At 34.6% G+C, this 24,003-nt stretch overlaps 1 protein-coding gene across 2 annotated transcripts in view; it reads left to right on the top strand.

Annotated features, from left to right (window-relative positions):
• ATRNL1 (attractin like 1) overlaps positions 1–24,003 on the top strand; it is a 1,293,617-nt gene that overhangs the window by 432,384 nt on the left and 837,230 nt on the right. The window contains exon 21 of one of the 2 annotated variants that reach the window (XM_069099032.1): positions 19,055–19,107. In XM_069099032.1, the coding sequence (XP_068955133.1) occupies positions 19,055–19,107 (53 nt within the window). Of the gene's footprint in view, positions 1–4,644; positions 4,775–19,054; positions 19,108–24,003 lie in introns of those variants that run through there. The other variant, XM_069099033.1, reaches the window with a different exon arrangement.

Raw genomic sequence — 24,003 nt, forward strand, 5'->3', positions numbered from 1 at the left:
GGACTGCATTCTGCTCCCAGCCCAGTGTGATAGTCCTCTCCTGTTGGTTTACCAAGCTGACTTCAGCTAGACATGTATTTAACTCTGTCATTTTATGAATTTTGTAGCTCTATAATTTGTTTAGAGTCATTTTGACAAGTATTGCAGATGGTGAGGGTGAGAGCCCAGCCAGGTTTCTACTTTTAGTCTGCCACCTTAGCTCTGCATCCCATCCCCTACCCCCAAGCATACTTTACATAAAGATAGCCCTAAACATTTGGAGAAATACTAATTGTTCATGGATAGATAGACTGAGCAAATAATAAAATAATAAAAATGATAGTACTACCTAATTAAATGATTTTGTACCATAGCAATCAAAATACCAAATAATTACTTTATGGAAGTAGAAAAATATAACAAAATTCATTGATGGGAATTCTCAATGGAAATTATAAAAAAAGTAGGAAGGAAAGGGGCTTAGCAGTACCAAATTTTAAATTATATTGCAAAGTGTTAATCAGCAAAACTTTTAGGTACTGGTTAAAATGTAGTGAGGTAAATCAGTGGAACAGATTAATTATATGACACAGAGACCTAGTAGCCTTGTAGCCTAATGTTAATAAAGTCAAAGACCAACTACTGTGTGAAAAGATTCACCATGTGACAGAAATTTCTGAGAAATAGAAAATTTGTGCTTTCTAGGTGATTTCCTTACAAAGTAGACATTACAGCCGGGGGGGGGGGGGAGGAGAAGCATATATATTTTTAAAATTCCCCTTTTATGTGAAAGTATTAGCACAGGTCATTTCCATATCATTAAAACAAACAACTGAGGCACAGATAGTGTATGTCAGAACAGGTGGAGATCATAGGATACCTCACTGTGGTTTAATATTGGAATAATTGAGGGGAAAGATGGCAAAACCTCATTCCTATTGCCATTATTGTATTTCTTTGTGGCAGCCTAATTACTTGATCATGGCACTTATTAAACCTCTTCAACTAAAACAAGATATAAGAAAACATGGGCTTTTTTGTATAGCACTTTAAAATCTTTGGACTAACTCTAAGAACATTGTAAGTGGAGAGGGTAATAACAATGTTGTATTAATCTAAGTGCTCCTCCTAAGAGTTGAAAATATTTCAGAGATAAAATATGTCCACCTTGGTTTCAACATTATATTTTAAACACCCTGTAATTTGGCTTTTTGGAAAAGTACAAAACAATTACTTCAATAACTAAAATGTATAATGGTAGAACTAATTCACTGGATAGCAGTTTTATAATTGGAACTATATTTCTTGAGTTATTCAAAGCAATTCGCATGAGCTACACTATGCATGCTTAATGGAGAATAGTAACAGTTTGGGAACAGAATTAAACTGGAACCTAGAATATACACACACATATTATATACATACATACACAAGCCTCACACATTTATGCACACACATATATTTCTAGAAATAACTATTAACATCACATTAGATTAATGTTTCTAACCAAATTTTTTAAAAAAGTTTTTTCCCCTCTCCATTTTCAATGGATTGGTATCTTTCAAGGAGTATATTAGGATTTTTTTCATATATTCTTGATAATACTTTTTTTCAGTATTTATAAAACCTTATAGAGTTAAAAAGTATGAGTGTGAAGATACATCTTCATGTTATAATGTATTCTATAATAATTTATTTTATATTATGGATATTACGTTGCTTTATCAAGATACAAATAAGGAAAAGAAAGTCACTGATCTCAAGTATTTTACTGTCTAGTGGAAGAAGACAACACACACAAAAAATCTGGAAAGCAAAGGGGGAAGGTACCTGATGCCTGCACAGAAGAGGCTTGGGCCAAAATGAGGGGGTGGGGCAATGAAATGATTGTAGGAGCCAGGTGGGAATTATCAGGGTAGTCAGTTTATTTATTCTGGGGCAAGATTTTTTTCTCATGGAAAAAAATGATTAACCAGCTTGTACTTAATTATTGGTGACTGTGCAGTTTTGGGGGGTCACTTCTTGATAATCACGCCATTTCCTTGCTAGCCACAGAAAGATGGCGAGCCAACATGCTGAGACATAATTAGCCCACGTGGGGAGTGGGGTCCAGGGGAATCCTGGTCCGGTCTCTACCCATGATTGGAGTGGCTCACATTGGCCCTCAACAGGTACCCAGTGTGAGGGCATAGTGGAGAAGTCAAAGAAGTCCAAAGTGAGTACAGAATTTGGTTTCATCATTAACTCAAAAGGAGTAAGATATATCATGAAACCCATGCTTATTTCACCTCAGATTAATCAAGTTGAGACGATAGACAGATCATCATAAATTTAAGTGCAAATTTTATTCTATAATCTGTTGCAAAGGAGGAAATAGAGAAATTCTATGAAAAATTGATAATATCCACTAAACTAAGCCAGTATACTGTAAATGCTTATTTACTAATTGATTTCTATAGGAAGGCAGATTCAGGACAGTGGGGGGCCAAAAGTGTAGTGGAATTCATTATTTATATTTAAGAAATGAGGCTATTTGACTTAGAAATATGAAACCACTACTTCAGAAGAATCAGTATTTCAATTGATTCAAATTTAATGGGAAAAATGATGAATGTAAATATACTGTACTATATATCACCAACAATGCCTTATGGACAAGAAGTAATTAATGTAAAAGACATCCTCAAGGACAAATATGAGTTTACATCACCAGGTAGACTGGTTATGTAGTGATAAAGATGGATAACAGCTTAAGTACCATGATGGTATCTAAACAATGTTAAGAAAGCCAGTAAGCTGAAGTCTAGTTTGCTGGGTGAAACTTCATTGAGACATTGACAGAAAGATATGGACAAATATCACACAGTGCCAGAATAGGTAGAAGAATTTTAATGTGCATCAGTAAAGAGAATTCATTCACTGAAGAATTCAAAGATCAAAGAACTGAAATAAATTCTTATTCTCTCTGTGTGTATGTATACATATTAACCCACTATAGGCATGAAGAATACTCCTCCATGGGTGACCATACCACTGGTAGGAATGCATATTCAAAAGGCAATTTTGTGAGCAGGGAACATGAACATAAAACACAAATATACTCCATAAACATGCTGCCAAGGCACATATAAGGAAGGTATGTGTGTGTGAACATGGTTCAGCTCATACTGTATGTCTATCTCAGGATTCAAAGATAATGTTCCAGGTAAGAGTATACCTTTAATTAGCTTTCTTTCAAAATTTCTCCATTCATCAGAAAGGATGATCTTGGAGAATCCATACACACAGCATGCCTTTTTCACAAAACTTGTACATTACTTAAGCTTTTAAGGTTCCCGCTTAGGTGTGACTTCTTGCAAAAATGATTAATCTATCTTCACTAAGATATTCATGTTCTATTATCCCCTTCTAGTATCAAACATCTGTATATGAAATCCAATGCTTTTCTAGTACTTATATTCTCTATACATGCATTATGAGTTGGTAGTTCTGTCTTCTGAATACATCCAACACAAGTCTTATACTCCATTCAGTTTTCTGATATCAGCTTGGTCAGGTAAAAGCCATTTATTACCAGTTAGAGGGGGGCTTTCCTCAATTCATGTATCCATTTTCATCATGGAAACAGAGTTAGATTTTGTGTAGCATTAACTACTTCCTTGTACCAGATCAAGGATCAGTTACAATCTAATATAGTACTCCATTGCAAAGCTCCAAATTTTGTCAGGATGAGGCCCTCAATTATAGATCAGTGTCACTCACTAATTGTAGATCTACAACCTTTTGCTACAAGTTATCACAGGACAATTAATGCAAGTATTAGCTCAACACAACAAAGTTCACATCCTCTGATGATATACTTCTTGGGGGCAAATAGCTGAATGCCAGCAGTTCTCTCATGTGGGAGAGGTCTGACTTCCTATCCAATCAACTTCCATCCTTTTGTGTTTATCATCATAGCTTTGGGTTTACATGACCTAAGGGATAAGGCATCTGCATCCACATTAGTTTTCCCTAGACTTGAGTGTCATTGAACTCCTAGCTGTCTAGTTGTTTCTACACATCATTGACAAGTAGCATATGACTTAGTTCCAGTTAGTACATAACAATGAATTGCTGTGTTTATACTTGAATTCTTCAAAGTAAAGAGCCTCAATTTATGTATAGGATAATGAGTTCTCTAATAGAAAATGTAATGTTTTTCAGTGGCTACAAGGTTCTTGGTATAAAACTGTGTCTTAGGCAAGAGTTGGTGTCTAAGAAATAGACTTTGCATGAATCTTCATGAACCAGCACTGATACATTCTTGAGACAGGTGACTAAGTCCTTAAAGGTCTTTTTATACTTGTCATCCCATCAATTTCCAAATGATGTCAAAGGGGTAAGGCCAGATTATTCTTGTTCATTTATTTTGGTTCTTTATAAAATTAAATTTATTTTGTATTTATTTTTTACTTAACAAAAATCTATTTTCATTTTTATTCTTTTTGACTTTACATCCATGTGTGACATCCTTAGCAATGATGGCATAGCTAGATATTCATGACTTAAAAAATTATTTTACAATTTATTGAGCACATTATGTGTAAGTCACATTGTTAGGTATTATGTAAGGTTTTTAACCAGAACTACATACTTATGTAAATTTTATTTGTCTCTTTACAGATGAGGGAAATGAAGCTTAGAGAAGTTAAGTGATTTGTCCAGGGTCACACAGCAGGGAAGTGCCATTGTGAAACCTGTTTTAGGAATATAAATTTGTCTTTGGAATTGTCTTCATTAACATCACCCGTGTTCTCTTTTTTAAAAATTAAATTTTATTTTTTAAAAATATTTTTATTCATGTTTACTGTTTCTTGTGTCACCATGTTATTCCATGTATCTCTCGCCCTTCCTGGAGAGCCATTCTGAATGACAAATAGTGATCTTTTTTTAAAGAGAAAAAAAAAGCATAAATGACTGATACATTGAGAAAGTCCAAAAGCATGGGCAATGTGTAACATATGTTAACCTCCCACACCTCCAAGAAGGGATAGATTGGAAATATCTTCTTACATCTCTTTATGCTAGTTCTATTAAATCTTTATAATTTTGTTACATTTACTTTTTCTTTTTGCGTCTCTATTAATTTGTTTGTTTACTTTTAGTTTACAAGATTCAGTTCCACAATTCCTTGAGTTTCAAATTTTCTTCCCCACCCTCTCTTGCCCCCCCTCCATGGTGGCATACAAGCAAGTATAGGATCTGCAAATACTTTCACATGAGAGATTAGTAAGGTTATAAAGAAGGATTATATCAGATGGAATGAACAATGGGAAAGAGGAAACAAAACCAAACAAGAAAAAGAGAGAGCAGGTAGTTTGCTTCAATCTGCATTCAAACTCTGTTCTTTCTAGTTCTTTCTCTGAATGAAATCTCTCTCCATCATGAGTCTTTTGGAGTTGACTTATAACCCTGCATTGCTGAGAAGAGTCCAGTCTATCAAAGTTGGTCATCACACATATGTTGTGTCTGTAATTGTGTACAAATTTCTCCTAGTACTGCTCTCCTCACCCAGTATCAGTTCATATAAGCCTCTCCAGGTAAATATGAAGTCCATCAGTTCCTCGTTTCTTATAGCACAATAGTATTCCATTACATTCATATAGCACAACTTGTTCAGCCATTCCCCCAAGCATCCCCTTAACTTCCAATTCTTTGCCACCACAAAAAGAGAGGTTATAAATATTTTTGTACATATGGGTCTTCCTCCCACTTCAATGATCTCTTTGGGATACAACCCTAGAAGTGGTATTACAGGGTCAAATGGTATGATAATTTTATAGCCCTTTGGGCATAGTTCCAGATTGCTCTCTAGAATGTTTCAATTAGTTCACAACTCCACCAGTACATTAGTGTTCCAATTTTTCCACATCCTCTCCAGCATTTGTCATTTTCCTTTTTTTTTTTTCGCCTCAGCCAATATTACTGGTGAGATGTGGTACCTCAGAGTTGTTTTGATTTGCATTTTTCCAATTAATAGTGGTTTAGAGCATTTTTTCATATGCTTATAAATATCTTCAATTTCTTCCTCTGAAAACTGCCTGTTCATATCCTTTGACAATTTGTCAATTGGGGAATGACTTGTATTCTCATAGACTTGATTCATTTCTCAGTATATTTTAGAAATGAAGCCTTTGTCAGAGACATTGGTTGTAAAAATTCTTTCCCAATTTTCCACTTCCCTCTTAATCTAGGTTACATTGGCTTTGTTTGTACAGAAACTTTTCAATTTAATGTAATCAGAATTATCCATTTTGCATTTTATAATGCTCTCTAATTCTTGTTTGGTCATAAAGTCTTCCTCTCTCCATAAATCTGACAAGTAAACTATTCCTTGCCTTCCTGTATTGCTTACATTATCAGTCTTTATACCTAGGTCATGCACCCATTTAGACTTGATTTTGGTACACGGTGTTAGATAATGGTCTATGCTCAGTTTCTGCCAAACTATATTCCAGTTTTCCCTGTAGTTTTTGTCAAATAGTGAGTTCTTATTCCCAAAACTGGGGTCTTTGGGTTTATCAAACAGTAGATTACTATAGTTATTGACTGCTGAGTCTCATGTACCTAATCTATTTCTTTGATCCACTACTCTATTACTCAACCAGTACCAAGTAGTTTTGATGACTGCTGCTTTATAATACAGATTAAAATCTGATATAGCTAGCCCACCTTCCCTAGCATTTCTTTTCATTAATTCCCTTGATATTCTGGACCTTTTGTTCTTCCAAATGCATTTTGTTACTATTTTTTCTAGCTCTAAAAAGTAATTTTTTAGTAATTTGATTGGTATGGCATACATTTACTTTTGATATTTTGGTATGCTATTTTTTCCTTGTACATTGTTGCAGTCACTGAATATATTGTTTTATTGGCTCTACTTACTTTACTCTGCATGAGTTCATATAGATCTTTCCATACTTCTCTGTGTTCATCATATATATATATATATATATGTGTGTGTATATATATATATATATATATATATATATATTTACAGAACAGTACCATTCCATTCTTGTGCCACAGTTTGTTGGTCATTCCCCAATACATGAGAGTTGCCTTTTTTTTCTAATTCTTAACTATCACAGAAGATTCAGGTGCCAGTTACTCCCAGAGGGTTCAACTCCTCTCCCACCCTCCCCAACCCAGGACAATTAGACTTTTCACCCACCAAAACCCCTAAATATCATCCAGTGGAAAGTACTCATTTCCCTTCACCCAAAGAAGCATTCTTTAGTGGAACCCCTTCCCACTTCCAAAGTATGACCTTCCTTTCCTCCACTTTTATATCTTTCCCCTCTTCTCCTTACCCACTCCACTGAAAATTTTTCTCTTTCTGAGATCACCACGAAGGTCACCTTTCTACCACTACTGGTAATTGATTTTACCCTGGTGCATTATTACCTCTTCTCTATCTCCTTGATCCTCCTCAGCTTTTCATGTACCCTCCTATATTACAGTATCATCCCACCAAAGAAGCATTATCCAACAGACCGGATGTCACTCCGTTCTTTCCATAAAGAAAACTACCTTTCTGCCTCTTCACACATACTTCTGTCAGATTTTAATGTTCACCCCTGTATTCTTTCGTACATTTAGAAAGAAGTCTTTTACAGATCTTTCAGTTATCATTCTGTTGATGTTGCTGTCTGCATTTATTCATTTCCCCTGCATTTTAGTTGTTTGTGGTGTTTGAGATACAAATAATTTCTTCTCAATTTCTTCCTAAAAATGCTTCAAACTCTTCTTTATTATTGAATGTCCAAATTTTGTGTCATATAGTTAGACTTAAATTTGCCAGATAGGTCATCCTGGGTTCTATCATGCACTCCAGTGCTCTTAGAAATGCCTTGTTCCATTCCTTCTCCATTTTTTTTCTATTGGATACAGAATAATCTTACATTATTCAAATGTCCTTGACTTTGTATTTGAAGGTTTTTCTCCTGATGGCTTGCAGGACGTTTTTTCTGAATTGAATTGGTAAATTCAACCATTAGGTGTCTTAGAATTTACAGCATTTGATTACTTTTTAAATTATTTTCTCTTGAGGCAGTCTTTGAATCCTTTCAACTGGAATTTCATTTTCCGTGTTCAAAAGTTCTGTGCAAGGGGCAACTAGGTGCGCAGAGAGTAAAGTGCCAGCCCCAGAGTCAGGAGGACCAAGTTCAGTTCCGGCCTCTGACACTTAACACACACACACACACACACACACACACACACAAACTAGCCCAGTAACATTGGGCAAGTTACTTAACCCCAATTGCCCTCCAAAATGCAAAAAAAAAAATTCTGCATAATTCTGTTCTGTTATTCTCTTCATTATGATTTTAAGGTTTTTTTGTCCTGTTTTTTGTTCTTCTGGGAGACCTGTGATACTTAGGTTGTCTTTATACATCCTATCTTTGAGATCCATATGCTTTGCTTACATAGTAAATGTATTATTTACTAATGTTCTTGTTCGTTTGATAGTCTTCTAGATTGTCTTTTACTTATTTATATTTGCATTCCTAAGCTATTGGTCTCTCATTTGTTTCGTTGCTTGCCATTTCAGATTCAGGTTTTTCTATTCATTGTTTTTACTGTCCAGGTGATAAATTCTGCTCTCAAATTTTCATTTCTTTTTTAAACCACCCAGGAACAATATCTTATGGTTCCATGTTCTCCTCAACTTTGGCAGGGTATGCCATTTCATCAAAATGTTGTATAATTTTCCTTCATCTTGCAATATTTATTTATAGATGCCTGAAACAATTTACTAAATATCCAGGCCATATTTCATTCTGTTGTGCCTTTTTTTCCTGTTGATATATCAATAGATAAAGATCAAGGTCTTTGAGGTTTCTTCTTCCTCTAATCTTTGATAATTTTTGTCTCTCCACTCCCTTATTTTCTTTATTCTTCATTTCTGATTACCTCCCCCCTTGTTGGGGTTTCCTTGGAGGCTAGATCTTAAAATTTCCCTGTATCTTCTGACTCTGACACCCTAGGTCTCTCTCCCAGTAGATTTTTGGGTGGTCATAACTGTTCCCAGCTGTGCTATTCTCTTTCCTGAGACTTGGGGAAATTCTGCACAGTTCCACACAGGCAGTAACCTGTCACATTCCCTCTGTTCTGGCACTGGTATTTCAGAGCCCATTGGCAGCAGCAGTTCAGAGCCTGCTTTTCCTGGCACTGGGAAGTTCAGAGCTACTGGCAGTTCAGAGTTTTGCAGTGTTGGTATTTCTGTGTTGTAGCCCTTGACAGGATTTTGCTCCTGAAGAGCTATAAATAGACAAGCTATTTATGGAGGTGTGAAAAAACTTCCACAGCCTGCAGCCAGGATCTCTGTGGCACTGGAAGGCTGGGAGGCAGAATGTAGGGACAGGTTTTGATGTAAGCCTGTGTTACCTTCTTTGGTCTTCTAGTGAGGCATCAATACCAGGAACATGGGAAGTTGGGGAGGGGTTCAGGTTGAGCTCAGGGTCAGTAAGCATCAGTTCTTGGGTTGTATTTTTTAATCTCATTTTGGATTTTTGGTCTCCTAGATCATAGAAACAGCTGATATTACTTTATCTTTGGCTTGATTTTTTTTCTGTTTGGGGAAGGTTTGAGATATTGTGGAAATTTGAGAAAATATCTAGTCTGTCATCTTGTACATGTGACCTGGAACCTACCAGTCTTCTTTAATTTTTGATAATAACCACCAAATTCTAGAAAAGTCTTCCTGAAGATTCTTTGAATATGGCTTTTTGACAGGTTCCTTTACTTTTTCTTGGTTAGTGCTCATTTTCTGCTGAGATCCATATGACCCATATATTTGGCAGAGGTGCTCTTTTTCAGTTTATAATTGACAATTTCAGATTAGAATCTTCTAGTCTGTTCAACACATTTATATCATTCTTTTCTTATGTGTTTCCAGAAGACAGTGAAATCATCCAGTTATATCAATACCTCCATATAATTCATATATCCTACTTCCTTCCCAGTTTGTTTTTGGGAAGTGAGTATTGTCCTTGAGATTGACAAACAAAGAGAATACACATGTGCAAGCAGGAAAAATGCATGAAAGGTTCCCCCAACATCCACACATATAACCCAGTCACATTAATGAAGGGGACATATATAGGGAAATACATGGCCAGGACATACATCTTCCCAAGCCAGTTGGACCTCTGGAGATACAGAGCCTCTGATATCCTTCAGTGATTTTGAAATTCAACCCTCTGCTAGCTTTTTATGAGCATCACACTGATTTTTCTGGGTATTTCCACTCTCTTCATGGTCATTGAACTGCTCCTTTTTAACATATGACAGCCTTCAGCATCTTTAGAGCCATCTGCTGCTCTCTGCTATTCTCTGTTGAGGTTTAGTAACTAGTAGATCTTCCCCTTGCAAAGGAACGCTATAACTTTTTCAGGGCATAGTCTAGGACTAAGAATCACTATGTTTTACCAGATAGCCAGAAAAGCCCTCAGATTGAGATAACATCTATTATTTTGATCTTTTTTTGAGGCTGACTTAGATTCCCTTTCCTTTGCCAACTATCTGATAGGTTTTAGACAATTTTTTTAACATCTTCTAAATCTTGAATTGTTAGTCAATCTCTCCAAAGCCTGCTTTGGGGATTCCTCTGATAAAACTCACAGAAGCAGTTTGGGATTTGTGGCAATAATATTAATCTTAGTTCCTATAATGTTCCTTGTTTAGTATACAAATTAACCTAGAGTAAGAAATTAGGGGTAAATGAAGCAGTGAGGCTTTGCTTTTTCTCTTAGTTTGTATTTCCACAATTATGAATACCTTCAAGCTGCAAAATCACTGGTTATATTTTTTCTGACCAGCATGAAATGCTCATGTTTCTACATTTACAAAAGTGACTAATAATTCAACATAACAGACAATATAGACAAAATCCTCTGTACTTATATTAGACCATTATTCAGCCTTTACCTGGACATATCCGATGATGAGGAGCTTACTCCTTCCCAATGTAGCACATTCCATTTTTAGGCCAATTGTTAGAAAGTATGTGCCTTGATTATTTTAAAACCTGCCTTACTGTAACTCCTACTAGACTAAAGTTCCTTCATATACTTTAGGAGATGTCTATATTAATATTTCTTCCCTCCTAAAATGATTCATGATTTTTTGGCTTCAAAATCAAATATTCTGTTTTTAGCAATAAAAATTGTGCTGTATCATGATTTTAAAAATATCTTATCCATAAAAACAAATATCCATAAAAACAAATATGATGGTGCTTCAACTTACATAAGAAAAAAAAGTGCAGAATGACTTTAAAAAAACCCTGTAACAATGACTTCTTGGTCAGTACTATCAGTCTACACTACTTTTCTGCACATTATCTTGCTACTAGAGCAGGTGGTTTGAACAATATCAACTTCAGGTAACAAAAATGAAAAGCTTTATAATTCAATGCATTTGGGGAAATGGATCAGTAGTTGAGCTCTTAATGTCAATATTATCTACTTAAAGTCACTTTCTAAAACTTTCTTGTAATTTCCCCAAAGTTAGTGTTTTGAGGTTGTTCTAGGACTTTGAATGACATCCATTTGAACAAGAAAGTTGCCATTACAATGCAGGGAATATTATGTTTACTCCTTTTCTGTTCTTAAAGCACTATAGTTAAGGTGGTGAGATACTAAATTGCAACAATTCAGGGTTATTCTCATGATGGAAAAGGGACTTGTAACCATTGGTAAATTGATTCTACTGTACAACCTTGCTTGTACTTAATAAAAGTGATAGGGTTTGCAAAGGTAAGAGTGAGGGAGGAACAAAAATACAGCACTCAAGAGAGATTCTAAAGGACTGATCCTACTACAACAATATCTAAGGATTAACTTTTGGGCATTTGTAGTGATTCATTTATTTTTATGCAATAGCTATGGCCAGAAAAAAACCTATTGTATTGTTCTGATTTCAAAGGGGAGATTTGAGGAATTAGAGAAAATCAAGCCTTATAAGCTATGTTGTTTCTTTAGGGGATGAAATTGGGAGGAATAAAGGGCTATGTCATGTCTAATTTATTTCCTTATATAACTATAAAACTAGTCATTCACTGTAATTTATTTTTGCAAAATTCACATTTTATAGCAAATATGAAACTGAGAAATATAACAAAATAAAATGTAACCCAGTTAATTAGCCTACTGATACTATATTCTGGCTTAATTACAAGTGTTACATGAAAGTAGCAAAATAAAACTGACTGTTACAAAATTGCCCCTACTGTTGACTATCCACCACAGCATTGTAAAGATTAATTTATTCATATGTACAAAACAAATTGAAATCATATATTATTTGTTACATCAATACATGAATGAATCTGTGATCTCATCTTAATACTCCTCCCAATAGAGCAGATCATATCCATTCATATCTTCTCATCCTGTGAAATTCTTAACCATATCCTCCAAAAATCATTCATAGAGGATCTGCCCAATGTACTGAAGACTTTGGTGTAAATTTCTCTTCCCCCTGCCTTGCCCCCTTTCTCTATCTCTTAATATTCCTTGGTTGCCAGTGAAGCACTCCTGCCCATATGCTATACATTTCTTTAGCCACAGGACTAACTCACTTTTTTTTTTACCACCCATACATTTCTTGCAAAGACGTCATTGCCAATAATGAACTACAGTTTTCTCATACCTATCATGTTGCTCTACATTGTCCTCTGGATCAACTGAAGTTTTAATGTTTTGGAAATTGTGACATTCCATAATTTAATACTCTTGGACAGATACTGACATTAAGAAAAGGATTCTTTTTTTCATGGAGCATCTTGACTTTATTCAAAGAACTGATTAGTTTTTAAAACTTTGTTTCCCTCTCTCTATACTTCCTTGATCAATTCTAGACCCAGCTCACTGTCTGCAATGCCTCTGTGCAAGATGTATTTGATATAGACTGTCAATAGATGACACTGTTTGAAAATAGTGATTACTCATTCATTTTGTTCTGTATAGACTCTTAGGCTATTAGGTCCCTGATCTCACTGGAGAAACTGTGTAATGTTTCAGACCTCATTGCAATCAGTACAATACAATCAGCAAGGCAGGGTGTCTTGAGAACTAGCTCATTCATAGGGATTCCCTTTTACCATGTATACCGTACAGGAATCCATCATAGCAAAAACAAACTCCTTTGGGTGGTATACATCTCCATTTTATGGATTATTTGATTATTACTTATCAGAAAATCTTATATGGTCTTCACAAGTGTTGAAATTAATTTAAATACTTGTTTCTACTATAGGTAGCTAGTGTAACATTTTTTTTTTGCTTACTTGATTAAACCTCAATGCTATGTACTTAAAACTTGAGTAAATCATCTCACTACTCTGGGCCTAAATTGTCACATTTTAAAAAAAAGAGGTAATTTAATTAGGTGATCTCATAACTTCATAAATCTGATTCTGTAAAAAACCTTGATGTTCTTATGTCTTGTCATATTCTTTCATGAACCATTTATACACTCCTGTAGTTTGAAGTGTTGCTACCAGTCTCTGATGGCTTTTGCTTAAGTCCTGACTGCTTTGGAGTTGATCTGGCCCCACAGGTTTTGGAAGCAGTCTTTCTGCATCAACTAACAGATAAATACAGTTTTGTTCTAGTATTTGTTTATGTTGGGTTGGGAGTGGGGTTAAGTCATGGACAAAATAAATATTTATTTGGACAAATGAAACTACTTCTGATTATATATATTATTGTATAATTATAAGCATAATTAGTAAAAGATTTAATGATAACACTTATGTAGCACTTCTCCTGAAAACATGTATATAAGGAAATTGGCTCAGAGAGGTTAAAAATTATTGTATAGAGTTACACAGATAACTAGTGTCGGGGAATTGAAGTTAGCTTTTTCTTTTCACTTTATCAGTAATGCTTTGAAAAAGCATTTGCCTTAGAATTACTGTTTTGTATTGTTTCTTTTTAATATAGTTTTATTTATTTTGTTTTAAACTTTATGAGTAATGCTTTGGAAAAAGCATTTATCTTGGAATTACTTTTTTGTATTGTTTCTTTTAAATATATTTTTATTTATTTTGTTAAATATTTCCCAATTACATATACATTTTTTGATGTTCTTTTTTAAAAAACATTTTGAGTTCCAAATTTTTCCCCCTCCTGGCTCCTTCTCCTTCCTTGAGAAGTCAAGCTATTTGATATTGCTCATACATGTAAAGTAATGCAAAATATATTTCCATATTTAATTATAATTCAAAAGGAAATACAGAAGAAAAGTAAAGTAAAACAAAACTATGCTTCAAATCTGTACTCAAAGTTCATTAATTCCTTATAAGTAGATAACATTTTTTATCATGAGTTCCTTTGGAATTGTCTTGAATCAGTGTCCTGATCAGAACAGAACTGCCTTTTGCAGTTGAACATCCTTTCAATATTGCTGTCACTATGTACAATGTTATGCTGATTCTGCTCACTTCACTTTGTTTTTCTGACACCATCTGTTGATAATTTCTTATGGCACAATAGTATTCCATCAAAATCATATACCACAATTTGTTCAGCTACCAAAAATGGCTACCATAAATATTTTTATACAAATAGGTAATTTCCCTTCTCTTTGATCTCTTTGGGACATAGACCCCGTGGTGGTATTTCTGGTATAAAAAGTATGAACAATTTTATAGCCCTTTGTGTGTAGTTCCAAATTGTGGTCCAGAATGGTTGGAATAGTTCACAACTCTACTATCAGTGCATTTAGTATCCCTATTTTTCCACATCTCTTCTAGCATTTATAATTTTCCTTTTCTGTCATTTAGCCAATCTGATAAGTGTAAGGTGGTATTTGATTTGTTTTAATTTGAATTCCTCTAATCAGTAGTGATTTAAAACATATTTTCATATGACTATTGATAGCTTTGATTTTTTCCTCTGAAACATGCTTTGACTATTTTGTCAACTGAGGAATGACTCTTATTTTTGTAAATTTGATTCAGTTCCTCATGTACTTGAGAAATGAGGCCTTTAGAAGAGAAACTTGCTGTAAATTTTCCCACATTTTCCAATTTTCCTTCTAATTTTTCCTGCATTGGTTTTGTTTGTGCAAAAGCCTTTTAATTTCATGTAATCAAAATGATTGATTTTACTTTCTGTGATACTCTGTCTCTTTTTTGGTCATCAACTCTTCCCTTATCCATAACTTTTTCCAGGCTCCCCTAATTAACTTATGACGTCATCGCTTTACATCTAAATCATGTACCGATTTTGACATTATCTTGGTATATGGTGTGAAATGTATGTCTCTGCCTAGTTTCTGCAAAACTTTTTTTTTTCCAGTTTCTGAGCAATTCTTTTTATCAAATCATATCCAAATTGTTTGGATATTTGGGTTTATCAAACATTAACTAGATTACTATGGTCATTTACTACTGTGTCTTCTGTATATAACCTATTTCACTTATCTTTCACTCTATTTCCTAGCCAGTATCAGATTATTTTGATGATTATGACTTTTTAATATAGTTTAAAATCTACTATGGTTAGCCTTCCTTCCTTCACATTTTTACTGATTTTCTTTTTTTTTTACCTTTTACCTTCCATATGAATCTTATTATTTTTTCTATCTCTATAAATTTTTTTGATAGTTTGATTGGTGTGACATTAAATAAGCAAATTAACTTGGGCAGAATTATAATTTTTATTATATTAGCTCAGCCTATCTACAAGTACTTAATAGCTCTTAAATTGTTTAGATCTGCCTTTATTTGTGCAAAAAGCGTTTTGTAATTGTGTTCATACAGTTCATGGGTTTGTCTCAGCAGGCAGACTCCCAAGTATTTTATACTGGAATTATTGTATCTTAACATTTTTTTAGGTTACCAGTGCTCTGAGCTATCAAAAGAAAATATGGAAAAGGCTGAGGAAACAAACAAGAGTTTATTTTTAAATGCTTTTTAAAATTTGTTTATTTTTAGTTTTCAACATTCATTTCCACAAGATTTTGAGTTGTAAATGTTCTCCCCATATTTCCGCTACCCCCACCCCAAAATAGTGATTCTACTGAACACCCCTTTGCCCAATCTGATCTCTCTTATAATCTCCCCATACCTCCTATGACTTTCTAGTAGAGCAACATGGATTTCTATACCCCAGTGCCTCTATATCTTATTTCCCAGTTGCATGTAAAAAAATAATTTATATATATATATATATATATACATATACATATATATATAAACATTTGATTTTAAAACTTTGATTTCTATATTCTTTCCCTTCTTCCCTCATCACCCATCGCTACTCAGAGGAAATGCAATTTAATATAGGGTATTCATGTGTAGTTATGCAAAACATTTCCATAGTAGATACATTATGAAAGAATGACTATTTCCTTCCATCCTATCCCTCCCCTATTTATTCTATTTTCTACTTTGATCCAGTTCCTTTCCAAAAGTGTGTAATTTTAACTACCCCCCCCAATCTGCCCTCCCTTCTATCATCCCCCCTCTTATGCCCTTCCCCCCTACTTTCCTGTAGGGTAAGATATGCAATTTAATGTGTATGGTATTCCCTCCTTAACCCAAATTCAGTGAGAGTAAGGTTGACCCATTCCCTTTTGCCTTCCTGTTCTTCCCCTCCATTGTAATGTTTTTTTCTTACCTTTTTTATGTGAAGTAATTTAACCTATTCTATCTCTCCCTATCTCTTCTCATTATATTCCTCCCTCACCTCTTAATTTTATTTTTTAGATATCATCCCTTCTACTCAACTGATCCTGAGCCCTCTGTCTATGTATACATGTACACACATATACACACACTCATATATGTATTTTATGCACATAGCCCCTCCTATATAAACATATATATGTATGTATACATATATATTCCCATCAGCTATCCTCATACTGTGAAAAGGCTTATGTATTACAATTATTGTTTTACCACATAGAAATGTAAACAGTTCAATTTTAATAAATTCCTCATGATTTCTTTTCCCTGTTTACCTTTAAATGCTTCTCTTGCTTCTTGTATTTGAAAGTCATATTTTCTATTCAACTCTGGTTTTTTCATCAAGAATGCTTGAAAGTCCTCTATTTCATTGAATGACCATATTTTTCCCCTAAACATTATACTCCATATTGCTGGGTAGATGATACTTGGTTTTAATCCTAGCTCCTTTGACCTCTAGAATATCATATTCCAAGCCCTTCAATCCCTTAATTTAGAAGCTGATAGATCATGTGTTATCCTGATTGTGTTTCCACAATAGTAAAAATGTTTCTTCCTGGCTGCTTCTAATATTTTCTTCTTGACCTGGGAACTCTGGAATTTGGCTATAATATTCCTAGGAGTTTTCTTTTGGGGATCTCTTTCAAAAGGTGACCAGTGAATTCACTAAACTTCTATTTTGCCCTGTGGTTCTAAAATATCAGAGCAATTTTCCTTGAGAATTTCTTGAAGGATGATTTCTAAGTTCTTTTTTTTAACATGGCTTTCAGGTAGCCCAATAATTTTAAAATTATCTCTCCTAGGTCTATTTTCCTGGCCAGTGGTTTTCCCAATGAGATATTTCACATTGCCTTCTATTTTTTCATTTGTTTGGATCTGTTTTATGGCATATTGTTTTCTCATAATGTCATTAGCTTACATTTGCTCCAATCTAATTTTGAAAGAATTATTCTCTTCAGTGAGTTTTTAAAATTCCTTTTCCATCTGGCAAATTCAGCTTTTTAAGCTATTCTTCTTCTCATTGGCTTTTTGGGCCCCTTTTGCCATTTGAGTTAGTCTGATTTTTAAAGGGTTATTTTCTTCAGTTAGGTTGTTGACTCTCTTTTCATAATTTTCTTCTATCATTCTCATTTCTCTCCCCAGTTTTCCCTCTACTGCTCTTAATTGGTTTTCAGAATCCTTCTTGAGCTCCTCCGTGGCCTGTAACCAATTCATATTTTTTCTTAGAAGCTTTTGATGCAGGAGTTCTGACTTCACTGTCTTTCTTCCATTCTCTGCTTTGATCCTTTTTGTCCTTGAAAAAGGATTCTATGGTCTGTTTGTGCTTCCTCTGCTTGATCATATTGCCAGTCAATTACTTGACTTTTGAGCTCTTTGCCACTGTATAACTCTGCTTCCAGAGAGGAGAGCTTTGTTCCAAATCACTGGTATTTTCACAAATGTTGTCAGAGGTCTGAGGAGCGTGCCTTCTCTATAGACACCACACTGGCAAACTGGTGTTTCTCACTCCAGGACCACCACCCTAGAAAGCAACCCAGATCCAAGCAGGTCAAAGCAAGAGTGATTACCCTCTGAATGATTGCTTTGTCCCCCTGTGATCTGTAGGCCAGGAGTTCCTGAGGCAGACACATGGCAGATGCTACAGCCACCCTGCCTCTGCTACTTCTTGCCTCGGGAGCAGAGGTCAGACTGCACCCTTCCTTTCCAACAGAGTTCCCACTGACCTTTTACTTTCTTTTTGGTGTTTATGTGTTGAAAAGTCTGGAAACCACCATAGCTGCTGGTGATTCACTCTCCTTAAGTCTGCTCTGACTACCACTGCCTCCTTGGAGCCAAAACCATGTGGCTTACATTGGACTCTGCTTGGCTTCCAGTGAGCTGTGATGAACCCTTCCTGTCAGCCTGCCTTCAGAGGAAAATATGTTTCTCTCTGTCACTTTTGGGGTTCTGTCACTCTACAATTTGTTTACATTCATATTTTATAGGTATTTGAGGTGGTTGTGGGGGGAGGTCATGGAATTTCCTGCTTCTATTCTGCCATCTTGACTCCACCCCATAAACAATAATTTATTTTTAAGAAGAGTTCACCTTTTTAAGGGTCTAACAGCAAAAAATCCAAGGCCTTTCTACATCAAGCTTGAAGTAAAAGGATTTTGGAACTTAGACATTTTACATTTTTTATCACTTGAGTATTGTGTTCTACCTTTAAAATATCAACTTTTTAAAGGAATTTCTCACTGTAGTATTCCACTATTATTTTCACTTGAATAAGATAAGGATTCTTTTAAGTTAGTGCTTAATAATAATTGAGATTTTATGTTTTGGCAGATGCGATTCTGAAAATCGTTATGTTGGTAACCCACTCAGAGGAACATGTTACTGTGAGTAGTTGGATATTTTCTTTTTATTAGTTTTTAGTATGTTGTTCATAAGTTAGTCTGAGACTTTGTAGTTTTGTTTTCTTGTTTTTTTAAAGAAAACAACACCTTTGAGGTCTTGATACTATCATTCCTATGTTAAAATATTCTTCTCTTTTTCCTTAACGCAATAGTAGAGCTCCTGCTTAAAAGTTTAACCTGACATAGACATACATACATACATGTATACAAATTTCTTCATGCTCACAAGATTATGCAATAGTGGACCTATCATTCTTAGTATAGGACTCAATAAGGTAATGTAATAAACATAGTTAATTTCAGCATACTATATCTTATTGAGGTTAATTCTATAGTATTTTTTGAAAGTAATATATTTTGGAGTATATTGAAAATGCTTAGAGAAATCAAGCATTTGAAACATTAGTTTGAGAGTAAAAATATAAAGAGAAGTTTAAAAAAGGCATATAACAGTTATTATATTTTTAGACCCAAGACACTTTTAAAAAAGAATTTGCTGCTCTATCTTATTAAGCAAAACCTATAAATTGTTTTTGTCTGAAACAAATTGTACTATATCCTAGATAATCTTTTAACTTTATGTCTCTAATAATACTAGTCTCCTGTAAGATTTAAAAAATATTTTAAATTACTATATTTCTATTTTTAAAAATTAATTAATTTTTAGTTTACAACATTCAGTACCACAATCCCTTGAGTTCCAAATTTTCTTCCTGTCCCTCTTCTCCCTCCCCCCACCATGGCAGCATGCAATCAGATATAGGTTCTACAAATACCTTCACATTAAACATTAGTCAAGTTGTAAAGAAGAATTATAACCAATGGAATGAACAGCAAGAAAGAAGGAACAAAACAAAACAAAACAAAAATGAGAGAGAGTAAGTAGCTTGCTTCAATCTGCATTCACACTCTGTAGTTCTTTCTCTGGATGTGGATAGTCCTTTCCATTATGAGTCTTTTAGAGTTGTCTTATAACCTTGCATTGCTGAGAGGAGTCCAGTCTATCAAAGTTAGTCATCACAGATATATGTCTGTAATTGTGTACAAAGTTTTCCTGGTTCTGCTTTCCTCACTCAGCATCAGTTTATATAAGTCTCTCCAGGTTATTATGAAGTCCGTCTGTTCCTCTTTTCTTATAGTACAATACTAGTCTATTACATTTATATACTACAACTTATTTAATAATTCCCCAATTGATGGGCATCCCCTTGATTTCCAATTCTTTACCACCACAAAAAGAGTTGCTATAAATATTTTTGTACATAGGGGTCTTTTCCCCACTTGTATGATCTTTTTGGCATGCAGCCCTAGAAGTGGTATTGCTGGGTCAAAGGCCCTTTGGTCATAGTTCCAAATTACTCTCCAGAATGGTTGGATCATTTCACAACTCCACTAACAATGCATTAGTGTTCCAATTTTTCCTTATCCTCTCTAGCATTTATCATTTTCTTGTTTTGTTTAGATTAGCCAATCTGACTGTTGAGATGTGGTACCTCAGAATTGTTTTGATTTCCATTTCTCTCATCAATAGTGATTTAGAGCATTTTTTTATATGCTCATAGACATCTTGAATTTCTTCCTTTGAAAACTGTCTGTTCATATCCTTTAACCATTTACAAATTGGGGAATGACATGTATTCTTATAAATTTGACTCAGTTCTCTGTATGTTTTAGAAATGAAGCCTTTATCAGAGACACTTATAAAAATTCTTCCCCAGTTTTCCACTTCCCTCCTAATCTTGGTTACATTGGCTTTATTTGTATGAAGCTTTTACAGTTTAATGTAATCAAAGTTTCCATTTTGCATATTGTAATGGTCTCTATCTCTTGTTTGGTCATAAATTCCTCCTTTCTCCATAAATCTGACAGATAAACTATTCCTTGCTCTTTTATAATGCTTACAGTATCAGCCTTTATATCTAGATCATGTACCCAGTTAGACTTTATTTTGGTATACAGTGTAAGATATTGATCTATGCTCAGTTTCTGCCATACTATTTTCTAGTTTTCCTGTTTTATTTTGTCAAATAGTGAGTTCTTATCCTAGAAGTTGGAGTCTTTGGGTTTATCAAACAGTAGATTACTATAGCCATTGACTACTGTTTCTCATGTACCTAATCTATTCCACTGATCCACCACTCTATTCCTCAGCCAGTACCAAGTAGTTCTGATGACAGCTGCTTTATATAATACAGTTTAAAATCTGGTATGGCTAGTCCACCTTCCCTAGCATTTCTTCTCATTAATTCCCTTGATATTCTGGACCTTTGTTCTTCCAGGTGAATTTTGTTACTATTTTTTCTAGCTTTATAAAATAATTTTTCATAGATTGATTGGTATGGCACTAAATAGGTAAATTAATTTAGGCAAAATTGTCATTTTTATTATATTAGCTCAACCTAGCCATGAACAATGGATGCTTTTCCAATTATTTAGATCTGACTTTATTTGTGTGAAAAGTGTTTTGTAATTGTGTTCATATAGTTCCTGGGTTTGTTTTGGCAGGTAGTTTCCCAAATATTTTATAATGTCTACAGTAACTTTAAGTATAATTTCTCTTTCTGTTTCTTGCTGTTGGATCTATGTGGGTTTATTTTATATACTGCAGCTTTGCTAAATTTTTTATTATCAAAAGTAGTTTTTTACTTGATTCTCTAGGATTCTCTAAATATTTCATCATTATCTGCAAAGAGTGATAACTTAGTTTCTTCTTTGCCTAATCTAATTCCTTCAATTTCTTTTTCTTCTCTTATTGCTCCAGCTAACAATTCCAGCATCAAATTGAATAAAAGGGAGAATAGTGGACAACCTTGTTTCACTCCTGATCTTATTGAAAAACTTTCTTATCTGTTTCACTGATCGATCCACCACTCTATTCCTTAGCTAGTACCAAGTAGTTTTGATGAGTTCTGCTTTATAATAGTTTAAAATCTGGTATGGCTAGGCCTCCTTCCCTAGCATTTTTAAAATTAATTCCCTTGATATTCCCTATTACATATAATACTTGCTGATTGTTATATATATATACTACTTATTATTATTTAGATTCTTCTTTTTGCTTTTTGGAGGGGGGGAAGGCAGGGCAGTTAGGGTTAAGTTACTTGCCCAAGGTCACATGGCTAGTTTTGTGTTAAGTGTCTGAGACTGGATTTGAACTTAGGTCCTCTTGACTCCAGGGCCAGTGCTCTATTCACTGCAGTACATAGCCACCCCAACTACTACTTATTATTTTAAGGAAGATGCCTTTTATTTCTATACTTTCCAGTGTTTTTGTTTGTTTGCTTTTTGGAGGGTGGAGGGCAGGGCAGTTGAGGTTAAATGACTTCCCCAAGGTCACACAGCTAGTGTTAAGTGTCTGATGCCAAATTTGGACTCAGGTCCTCCTGACTCCAGGGCTGGTGCTTTATTCACTGAGCCACCTAGCCGCCCCATTTTCTAGTATTTTTTAAAAGGAATGGATGGTGTATTTTGTCAAAAGTTTTTTTCTGCATCTATTGAGATAATCATATGGTTTCTACTAGTTTTATTGTTGATATGTTTGATTATACTGATGGTTTTCCTAATATTGAACCATCCTTGCATTCCTGGAATAAATCCTACTTGATCAAAGTGTATTATTCTTTATTTTTAATTTTAATTTTTTTTAAAGCAATTGGGGTTAAGTAACTTGCTCAAGGTTACACGGCCAGTGATTTCTGGGTGTGGTGCTGAGTATCTGAGCCTGGAATTCGATCCAGGTCATCCCAAACACTGGAGCCGGTGCTCTTACTTACTGAGCCACCTGGCCGCCCCTAAGCAATTGGGGTTAAGTAACTTGCTCAAGGTTACACGGCCAGGTGTTTCTGGGTGGGTGCTAAGTGTCTGAGCCCAGGATTCGATCTCCAGGTCTTCTCAACACTGGAGCCGGTGCTCTTACTTGCTGTGCTACCTGGCCGCCCCCCAAAGTGTATTATTCTTATGATAAGTTGCTGTAATCTTTTTGCTAAAACTTTATTTAAAATTTTTGCATCTATATTTATGAGGGAAATCAGTCTACAATTTTCTTTCTCTTTTGTCTCTTCCTAATTTAGGTATCAGTATCATATTTGTGTCATAAAAAGAATTTGGTAGGACTCCTTCTCCAATTTTCCCAAATAGTTTATTAAGTATTGGAATCAGCTGTTCTTTGAATGTTTGATAGAATTCACTTGTAAATCCATCTGGCCCTGGAGAATTTTTCCTAGGGAGTTCATTGATGGCTTGTAAAATTTCTTTTTCTGAGATAGCGTTATTTAAATATTTTACTTCCTTTTCAGTTAATCTGGGCAATTTATATTTTTGTAAATGTTTGTCCATTTCGCTAAGATTGTCAAATTTATGGGCATACAATTGGGCAAAATAATTCCTAATTATCATTTTAATTTCCTCTTCATTGTAGGTAAATTCACCCTTTTAACTTTGATACTGGTAATTTGGTTTTCTTCTTTCTTTGTTGTATTTTTTTTTGTCTGATGGATAAGAGGTTTAACAAGTTTTACTTAAGTTATAGCTTACTATGTCATAATATTTACCCAGCATTCATAACTCTTAGACTGGGTTAGAGAGGAATTAAATAAACGAAGCTCCTCCTTTTGTATAGTAAATTTAAGTCCACTGACTTAATTATATTACATTACATTCACTAAACATTTATTAAGTACCTACTTTGAACACTACTGGAAAAGTTGCTTATTCTCTTTACTCAAGGAGCCTATAGTCTAGCATAAAAATAACAAAAAGTCAACCAAGTAGGAATGCTAATTAGTCAGTCAACAAGCAGTGATTATGGCCTCTTTGTGCCAAGTGTTGTGCAGGGTAGAAGGAGCTCACCTTCTACTGAAGAAGAAATGATGTGTGTGT

The sequence above is a fragment of the Petaurus breviceps genome, unplaced genomic scaffold (genome assembly GCF_028583685.1).
Source record: "Petaurus breviceps papuanus isolate PSGF00001 unplaced genomic scaffold, PetGlider_PUasm1.0 37, whole genome shotgun sequence".
In the NCBI taxonomy this organism is placed as follows: Eukaryota; Metazoa; Chordata; class Mammalia; order Diprotodontia; family Petauridae; genus Petaurus; species Petaurus breviceps.